Raw genomic sequence first — 9,870 nt, forward strand, 5'->3', positions numbered from 1 at the left:
CGCCGGGCGGGCCCGCCCTGCGCCGCCCCGATAAGGGGCAGGGGGACGCGCTTGGCTCCTCCGGGGAGCCAAAATGCAGAGAGGTTATCCCTGAGCTGTGCGGCAGAAGCTGCTCAGTTACAGCGACTTAAGTATTGCTAATATATACCTATTTGCATATCTATACATATTAATGTCATGCGTAGCTATGGTTGCTTTACTGCTGAAAGACTCGTTGCTTTAGGTTAAAAATGAGCTGTAGCTGTGGGTTGATGATGAACCAGGGTAGTTTGCATTACTGTGGTTATTGATGCATCCTCCCAGCCTTACACTGTGCTTGAATTGCTCTGAGCTTTAATCCTTTATGTGAATCTGGTACTAGGTTGGTGATGCTAAGCCATAACCATATCTTACTTGTCCAGAATTAGTTTACTTTTATGTTTGTTTTTATCTCTACCCTTCTAAGAAGAGGTTTTCAGGTTTTTAATGAACTGAATAATTATGGCTAACATCATAAATGTGATTCTCCTAAATCCCCTATTTTAGGGAAGAATCTGAGTGGAAAGTATTAATTGACATATTTTTTCCAGTGTCTGCCATTCTGATGTGTTCCATTCTTCCAGAGGCTATAGTTCAAATCTCTCTGTGGTGTTAATGTCCAATCCTACATGAAGCAAGATGGGTCTTAAAAATGTGCTGATGCTAGTTATCGATTAAACGTGTACCTTGTCTTCTGGGCTGAACTCTTACCTTTAAGATGATTGCATAACATAATTGTGTAAAGCATACAGTTGGTATTTTATTTGTATTATAGACCAAAGTGAATGAAAAGGACTTGCATTTTTAGTTGTGTTGCTTGATGCAAGAAGATGTCTTTATTTACGCAACTAAATCCAGGTGAACAGCACCCACTTGCATGTAGCTGGCTACAAAATGGCTGTGCAAGTTCAGAGTAGAAGAGAGTACTGTTGGCACCATCACCCTGTGTTCTCTGACCTCCTACCCCAATTAAACAGATGTACACCTGCAGTTTGGTTCACCAGTGATTGTCTTCAGCACCAATAGCTGGACTTAGTTCAGTGCAAATCCAGGGCTATTAGTTCAGTGTAATGGTTGCCTTGCACCAGGAGGTGCTGGTCCATTACAATCCTGACAAGAAAGGCACTCAGACTCTAAGGTATCATCTCAAATGAAGTTTTTTAGAGCTAATCCTTTAAAGAAAGAGGAGAGTGTTGATAATTGTGTATCCCTTCAGGTGCTGGGAGCCCCAGCTTGTGCAACATTGGGCAGATCTCACACAGCACTGTGTGCAGACCCTGTCTGTAGCCGGGGTTATCCTATTTTGGTCATTTGAGCTGCTGGGGATTCTTTTACAAGAAAACACCTCTATTCATCACTTCTGCTGTCAGACAGAAAAGATGCTTGCAGGAGAACTTCCTGCATTTTTAGATAAAGGCAAGGACACATGGGTAGCATAATTGCAGGTACAAAGTGTGAGCTACCTGCAGGCTCCTGTTACAGGTTGCTGCTGAGCTTATCCTGCAGCTTCTGCATCCCACAGCACCAGGCTGGGCGTGAAGTGCAGCACAAGATGAGCTTGGACCTACTCAGGTTAACTGTTACAGGGATCCCCAGACCCGTAGTGTACAATGGCTTTCAGGTCAGATTCACTCCAACAGCTCTTGAATGTCTCTCTGAAAAACAAGTATGCTATTTGGTGTCTGCTGTTAAATCTACAAAAGTATGGCTTGAGAAGCTAAGCAAGAAATTGAAAGCATAAACTCTGAGTGAATATACCCATCAGCTGGGACTGAATTATGTGAGGAAAATGACAATACTGAGAAAGCGGACCTATTTTGGGATAGTATGCTATGTGGATGCTGAACTCTGAGAACATCCATTCCTCCTACATAGTCAGATGTAACTAACATTGCATTCTTCCCCTCTTTGTTATTTTTGTTGCTTTTTGTTGTGTTTTGGATGCAGCAGAGCTTGGGAAGTAACTGAAATCAGCTAGCCAGCTTTGGAGCTCATCCTGAATGCTATTTCTTTTTAACTGTTTGAGCAGAAACATAAATTGTGAGGATGTCAGGACATGCTGTAAGCCCTTTGTTGATGAAAAAACTTGGCCATTGTGAGCAGAAAAGGTGAATTGTGGCAACTTAAAGAATTGCTGTAAAACTCTTTGTTCTTTTTATTCTTTAGGCAAAAATGCCAGCAACGTGCGACTTTGTTACACTCCACACTGGGCAGAAGATGCCTCTCGTGGGACTGGGAACTTGGAAAAGTGACCGTGGCCAAGTAAGCAGGGAACAATAGGATACTGTGCTCTCAACTAGCATGTGTGTTTGTGCACTAGTATGTGTGTTTGTGCACTTTTTCTGATGGTCCCAGATCTGAGGTCTGTATCCTTTGCTTGAGCTGTTCTAGTCTTGAGTCCACTGAAGTTGAATGTATGTATGAGTGTATTTGAATGTATGTATGTGCCTGACTAAGGCCTAAGACACAAAGACAGCAGATCCTTCCAGAAAGGAAGATCCCTTCAGACGTGTTAGCCCTGGCCTTGGGCAGTGGAGCTCTGGGACATAAACCCAGAAGAAGACCAGTGAATGATGTTTCTATAACATGGTGCTGGACTCTTCCACTGGCAAGTCCTCAGGCTGCCAGTCTAACCAGACACCCACCCCTCTGGCTTAGGCTGATGACTCAGCAGAAAGCATTATTTTGGGAGGCAGAAACTCAAGTTGTTCTTGTATTAAGTCCAGCAGCCAGCCAATGGTTAGCAGGAAAACAAAGAACTTGCTTGGGTCAGCCTGCTTTCAGAATAAGAAGGCTCATGTATCATTAGACATTCACTCTGCTTCTGAATGCATTGAATTGGCAAACACCACACTTGGAAGCAATTCTGTGTGTTACTACAAACAGTCTGTGGGAATGTTTATGTGCTCTATGGTGTGCCTGCTATTGTAATGCTTCTCCCCTTTGTCTGTCTTTTTGTATCTCTTTCATTTAGCTAAAAGATACGTTTTTTGGGGGAAGAAATTGTACACACTTCCTGTGAAAGGCAATGTCCACTGCTTGGTGGAATTCGTAGCTGGTATTCAAAGAATTGTGGAATCATAGAATGGTTTGGGTTGGAAGAGACCTTAAAGATCATCTAGTTCCAATTCCCTGATGTGGGCAGGGAGACACTTCCACTAGACCATGTTGCTCAGAGGTCAATCCACCCTGGCCTCAAACATTTCCAGGGATGGGGCATCCACAGCTTCTCTGGGTTATGCACACCACTGCATGTCTGTGCAGTAAATGGATGTCTCACTGCTCCTCCTGTGTGAGCTTTATGATGTTTTTTGGAGTGTGTTGGATGACATTGTGCTCATGACTGAGAGGGAAAGTTAAAACTCTTCTCAAGACATGCAGTTCTCTTGTGCCAGCTAGAGGAAACAAGCTATGAAAATTAAATCTATTCAGAGCCATTTTACTGTGGATTTTCCTGTCCAAACAACTGTCAGGACAGTGGATCTGTTGGGAATAGTTGTACTAATGTGGAAGCTGAGTTGGTGTGAGCGCTCAGTCAACCTCTTAAATGAGGAAAAGGGTGAATGTGCAGCTTTGCCACTTATAACATCAAATGACAGCTGAATTAAGTTTGTTAACATGCACAAACTTAATGGATTAATTTCTGTGCACTCAAACCAGTTAAATATGCTTTGTCTAAAGCAAATGTCTGAAACTAAACAAACAAAATATGAATGTGTTGTTTATTCTGTGAACTAATTGTTCTGAGAAACATGTGCCTTTAGAAAGGAACCAGGACAGATCCTGTTTGTGCATAATTTAAACCTAATTCAGCTGGATTTTGCCATAATCAGCAGTGCTGCTGGCAGCTGAACCCCACACAGGATCCAGCCATCTTCTCTGGGTTTCCTTAGAAGTCATTGGGAGTCGCTTCTTTGGAATATCTGCTGTATTGAAGGCAAAATCTAGGAAGTGCAGTGGAAAGGGCCAGAGTTACAGAAGTTGCTGCTATTCCTATGGAATTAATGAATTTCTGCTTACCAGTTTTGAAAATTCAGGGGCATAGCTGCAATTTGGCAGTGTCCAGATGATTTACCCTTAAAAAGACATAATGTAGTTCAGGGATAATAACTGCTATTATGAATTAAAGACTAGGGGCCAAAAACCCAGAGAAGCAGAAGAATTAGCATTGATTAAATTTGGTTTAGCTGTTTCCCAAGTAAAGGCTATTTATCAACAGCTCTTTTGTTCAAGTGCTGCATTAGAAGCAAGTGTGGAAATGGATGGCTTTTAAATTATTTTGGGTAAATATTTTGCAGATTGTCATTCTTTCCCTTGCCAAGCTTGAGTAATTTCATTATTACTGCTGTTACTGTTCCTGAGTGTAAACAAGCCTTGACCTTGTCGACAGATCTTAGCAGTCCAGTACAAAGGTGTCATTGCAGCCCCAGTTTCCTAGATATTAATAGGGGGAAAATAATTGAATCTAATTCCACATTGAAAGGATTTTATAGGATTGACACCATATAAAATAATAGGATGTTTTGTGTTTTACATGATCAAATGCTAGAAGGAAATTTGTTTTGCATGTTTCCATAGGAATATGATGGAGGGCTGTTGAATGGAAGGGAGCACAGTAGAAGTTTATGAACTGGCAGCATGAATCAGTTCAAAGAGAAATCCATTCAGACAGGAGCATCAAGAATATCAGTAAGGTGCTTTTTGATATTGCAGCTGGGTTAGCTGTAATCCTTTAATGCTTTGTTCTCTTCTCTCAAGTGAGCCATGCTTTCAACCTGGAGGATTGATCCCCACCCTGATGAGCAGCCTAACCTGAGTGGCAGAGGCTGGTTCTGTGGGACAGGGAGACACAGGGCTGGTATTTCTGTGTGAAACCTTGGAAAAGCTGAGGAGAAGTGCACCTCAGAAAACCAGTCAGACAGGGTGTCTTGTGACAGGATTGCAGCTTCGGGGGAGAATGTTTAGTTCTTGAAATCTGTTAGTACAGAGAATCCTTGTTATGGGCACAAAAAAATTCACTGCTATTTAGGAAGGGACTTATACTCAACATTTGAAGGAGAAGAGACAAAACTCTTTGTTTTAGGGAACACCACCTTTTAAATTGGCATTATTTATCTCATGGTGTCAGTTCCTTTTCATCCAATCTTAGTGCAATTTTTAGAAACTGTGATATAGCAACACTTGGTTCTGGTCACAGTGCAACTGAACATCACGTGCACTATTGTGATTGTTTGGATTTTTCTTACTTCCTCTCAGCAAAAGAATTGCTAAAATGTGTCAACTTTGCAGGAAGCAGGGGTGGCTGGTCAGAGCCTTTTCTTTCCCAGTAGTATTGAACTGTTAAGAGTGGAAATCTCTTCATAATGGCTTGGGGCTGTGCACAAGAGGCTCCTAGGATACTTGAACTGTGTGTTGCCTGGAAGTGTAAAGATGGCTTGTTAGTTTTTTAACCTTGTGAGAGGCAAATTGAAGAATTGGAAATCTAGTAATGAATATTATAATTAATGGAGACTTACAGATTGTATCTGAATCTGCCACTGATATTGTGTTCATCCATCTCCAAAAGAAGGTGGGTGACAAGGCCAAGTCCCTTACTGGGATGTTTAAATGGGAGTGTAGTTCCTTGAACTTTGCTATAAAGTGAAGGAGAATGAGGCTCCAACTGTAGTACCTGTGTCTGTTTTGGGGCAAACCAATTGAAGAAAGGCATGAAACAGCTGATGAGACAGCTGCAAGGTTTGGGAAAGGTGAGTTGTGATGAAAGAGAAAAGCACCTGCACTGATGTGATCAAGAGACGTGTGAGAGGAGCTGTGCACTTTGCAGATGTGGGAAAAGCCCTCACAAAGGGCAAGCTGTGAATTTTATCTCTGGGAGGAATGGGTATGGCATCAGGGCCATCTTTGTGAGTCATCTAAAAGACTTTGAGCAGAAAGATTTCAAAGCATTGGAATAGACTGCCTGTCACAAGAAGGGCTATGACAAATGTGTGTGGGAGTGGTCTGGATTTACTCTGTCCAGCTGAGGGCCTTGAGGTTAGACTGGAAGATGCCTAAAGATCCATTCAGATGTACTTTTAGTAAGACCTGACTTTTTAGTTCCGTGGGGATGGATTGGTGAGTCACTTGAGTCATTTGTGTGACTCAATTTGCCTAATGCAAAGTAAACTCACTAATTGCTCCTTTCATAGCAGTATTGACAGGCTAAACTAAAGAATATATGGAAAGTTTGAAGGATCCTTTGGCTATTTGTACTTCACAACAACAAATACCCACAGGCGTATCTTCAACTGCCTCGGTTGTGTTTTTGTTTTCTACCCCCTACCATGAAATGCATATACTCTCTAAAGTTAATCTCAAAAATACAGAACTTCTTGTTAAAAAGTACTTTTTAAAAACTTACATCTATATGTTATTATTTTTCCCCTCCAAAAATGAAAAATGCGTGTTTTTTTTCTTTTTTTGCATGTTTCCTCTCGATTATTTGCCTTTGGTGTGGAACAGGAGCTCTCAGTTCACATTGAAATGTCTTAGTAGGCTGGGAATAGTTTACCCAAATACAGATGATTTTTGTCAGCTCCAAACCTTATTTAAATTATCAGTCCCAGTTCTTCAGTGCTAGAAATTTCTCAAAACATGCTGATAAAAAAATACAGCCTCTTGTTGATCGCTTTGCAGAGACATGTTTGGAGTGCTTTATCTCTGTTTTTCTGTGAGTGGTGCCTACTTTAATTTATGGTAAACTTTGTGCCTGTTTGATTAAAAAGAGTATTATTCTGATACAGGAAACAGGGGGTTCCAGACACAGAGCATTGCTGTTTTTCTGTCCCTCTCCACAAATCTCAACTTTTTGGAGGATAGATACTGAGTCTTAAAAGCCCTTACTATGTCTCAAGTGATTTCAGAATTACCCTGCCCTTGATTTTGTAGTGACTTGAGAAATGTCTTTGTCAGGTGAAACAAGGACTGTAAGTACCATCCTGCTAGAGAAAGGAAGAGTTCACTGCTGTAATAGAAATGCTTTGTCATCCTGGCTAAGGGAAACTGAGCTACACTCCAGTTTTCCTCTCAAAATGCCAAAGAATGTAGTCAGAATATCCTGTGTCTGCTTTTACTGCACTTCTTGACAAGAAAAACAAATCAAATCCACCAGCAGGAGAGAGCTCTCACATTTGATTCTCCATTGCCTTTTTGTAGCATCTGAAAGAAGGACTATAAACACCTTTGCTTTTATTACTAATTTTGTCAGCTTTAAATTTGAAAATGCTGGTACTTTAAGTTTTTAATCAAGGTAGCCCTCTAGCCTTTGTCAATATATTTTTTTAATCTCATGACAAGAGAGGTGTGATCTCACTTGACATTTATGGCCCTATTGCATCAAGCCTTATACACAGAGTAATTTACAGTCTCCCACAGTTTTGAGAGAGACAGGATAGTGATGGTCAGTGTATATAAAACCCTGTGCAGATGGGGTGTAGTAGTCTTTCTGTAGTACTTCAGAAGGACAGATGTAAGAGAGAATGTGTGCTAGCTGTCCACTGGAAGTTAAATGAAATAGATTTTACTAAATGGTCATCAGCCTAATGGGAGATGATTATTACACTGGCAACTGTAGTAATTCTTCATTCTTGCACAATCATTTATAGAAAGTCTTTTTTCAAAAGCTCCTTAGGAGTCCTCACAAAGATGCCATTCTGTGTTTCCTTCTGGTTTCTATACTTGCTTCATATCTGAGGCCTCCATGAGAAGATATTTGGTGCTTGTGCTTCATTAGCACTTTCAAAAGCAGATTTGAAGTAAAAGTGCCTTGGTTTCCAAAAACCATTCTGGCTTTTGTGTGACAATTTGGAGCAAGAGTTGTGTTGCTGTTGGCAGCACCTTAATTGTCAGCAATGTTGAAAGCAGAATGTAAAGTTGTGAGCATCATCAGGAGTAACCCAGCAGCATGACTTTTGCTGTTGTGCAATTATGAGACAAGAAAGAAAAATGTTCCATAAAAGAGCATTGTCTTGGTAATTAAGTGTGAGTGGCTGAACCAAACTCAAACTGTGGTGATTTTGGAGTTAGAAGCCAGGCTCTTTCTTTACTGGGCAAGAGGAAGTATATTCCAAGTTTGACTGATGTTGATTTGTCACTTTGGTCAGAAAAGTTGTCTTCCTAAGCCATGACTTATTTGAAAACCGCTTCTTATAACTGTTTTTTTATTTAAGAAAAGTGTAACAACTCTAGTGAAGAATAGGGATTTGTTCTACCTGGTACATTCTTGCATGCTGGCTCTGTGTGCACGATCCATTTTCTTGTTCCTCTTGGAGTACCTGCCAGCAGTTTGCTCTTCCCTGCTAAAGACCGTGCCACAGAGACTCCAGATCGTCATGTTTGAATCTCATGACCTTAAACAGGTCTGTGGTTTTTTGGGGGGTGTTCCTCACCAAGTCTCTTAGTGTTTTTTAACTTTTCCCCAGTGCCACATGCCATTTCAGTGGCTGCATGGGCAGTGTGTTTGTGGTTGCAGGTGAAGGAGGCAGTGAAACACGCCCTCAGCGTGGGCTATCGCCACATCGACTGCGCAGCTGCCTACAGCAACGAAGCCGAGATCGGGGAGGCCTTCCAGGAGTGCGTGGGGCCCAGCAAGGTGAGAGCACAGGAGCTGCCCTCCTCACTGTGTGCTGTGCCAGGGCTTACAGCTGTCCCCTGGGAGGGTCACAGTTGTGGCTTTGCCTGCTGGTCTCCCCCAGCTGTTTGCTATTTATCAGGAGAAGGCATGAAACAGGGCTTTGTCTCCTCTTAGAACCCTCCTGGCTGTCATGGGGATGAAAGATTGTCAGGGATATTTGGATGGAAGCTACAAAAAATGCTTGTGGTGGTGGTGGTGTCTTTTTTTCCTCTTCCTGCTCCTTTTCCCCTAACAAAGTATCCCAATTTGGATACTTTGGGATTGCCAGAATCATTAGTTATAACGTAAAATATTTATATGAAAAGTTACCCTGACTTTCCAGTCTAGCATGCAATGGAAGATAGCCACAGAAAATTTAGGGTTTTTTATTGATAAAATATCAACTGTAGGTTTTTTGTTACAGATAAAATATGAGTGAGTAAATGTGGTGAATTTTAATTTTTTTTTAAACAGTGATTGCATATGAAAGGCTCATAAACGTGACTCCAGAGTCTACACCTGAGAGTTTGAGGCCTAAGTATAATGTAATGTGACAGGCATTCCTATGCATGAGCTGAGGTGGAATCTTAAATTTATTCCCTGAAGAGGCCAAAAGGATAACCTGTTCAGCCTCACAGCCCATGGAAAGGAGGTTTTCATGTTCTTGCTTTCCTGCTGCTCTTGCCTTGGCTTTAGGGCAATCTCTTTGTTATGTGCTTGAGAGAGGCTGTTTTCAGCTTGCCCCAGGGATTCTTCCCTATTAGGTGTGGTAACAATGGGAAACATTTTGTTCAGTTCATATTAGCTAACTTACAACTAGAATTTGAATAAAATTATTTTAAAAAGGATTTTTAAATATCTTCCTTTTAAACACAACATCCTTGTGTGAAAACACAGAAATAATTGAATGGTTGGAAGAGAGAAACCAAGGAATTAATAATTCTTCAAAATAGACTTGACTGAAGTTTTGTCAGACATGAGACAGTGAGAAGCCTCCTTTCCGATGGAATTCTGTGCTTCTTTTTGCCCAATGTGATCTCACATTTGTATTTTATGCTCTCTAGATAACCAGGTCTCCATTGTTTTATTTCTGGTTCTTACCGTACCAGCACAGGGTACAGGGCTCTCTGTTCTTAGTGTGTTCCTTCCACAGCCTAGAAACTCCAATGCAGAGGTTTGGGGAATCTTCTGATTATTTTCCC

The 9,870-nt window shown here is 41.3% G+C and overlaps 1 protein-coding gene across 1 annotated transcript in view; it reads left to right on the forward strand.

Annotated features, from left to right (window-relative positions):
- Positions 1–2,189: 2,189 nt before the first annotated feature.
- AKR1A1 (aldo-keto reductase family 1 member A1) overlaps positions 2,190–9,870 on the forward strand; it is a 19,027-nt gene continuing 11,346 nt past the window's right edge. The window contains exons 1-2 of the mRNA XM_031058713.1: positions 2,190–2,280; positions 8,528–8,647. Coding sequence (XP_030914573.1) covers positions 2,191–2,280; positions 8,528–8,647 — 210 coding nt within the window. The 5' untranslated portion in view covers position 2,190. The remainder of the gene's footprint in view (positions 2,281–8,527; positions 8,648–9,870) is intronic.

This window comes from Geospiza fortis, unplaced genomic scaffold (assembly GCF_000277835.1).
Source record: "Geospiza fortis unplaced genomic scaffold, GeoFor_1.0 scaffold333, whole genome shotgun sequence".
NCBI classification, from domain to species: Eukaryota; Metazoa; Chordata; class Aves; order Passeriformes; family Thraupidae; genus Geospiza; species Geospiza fortis.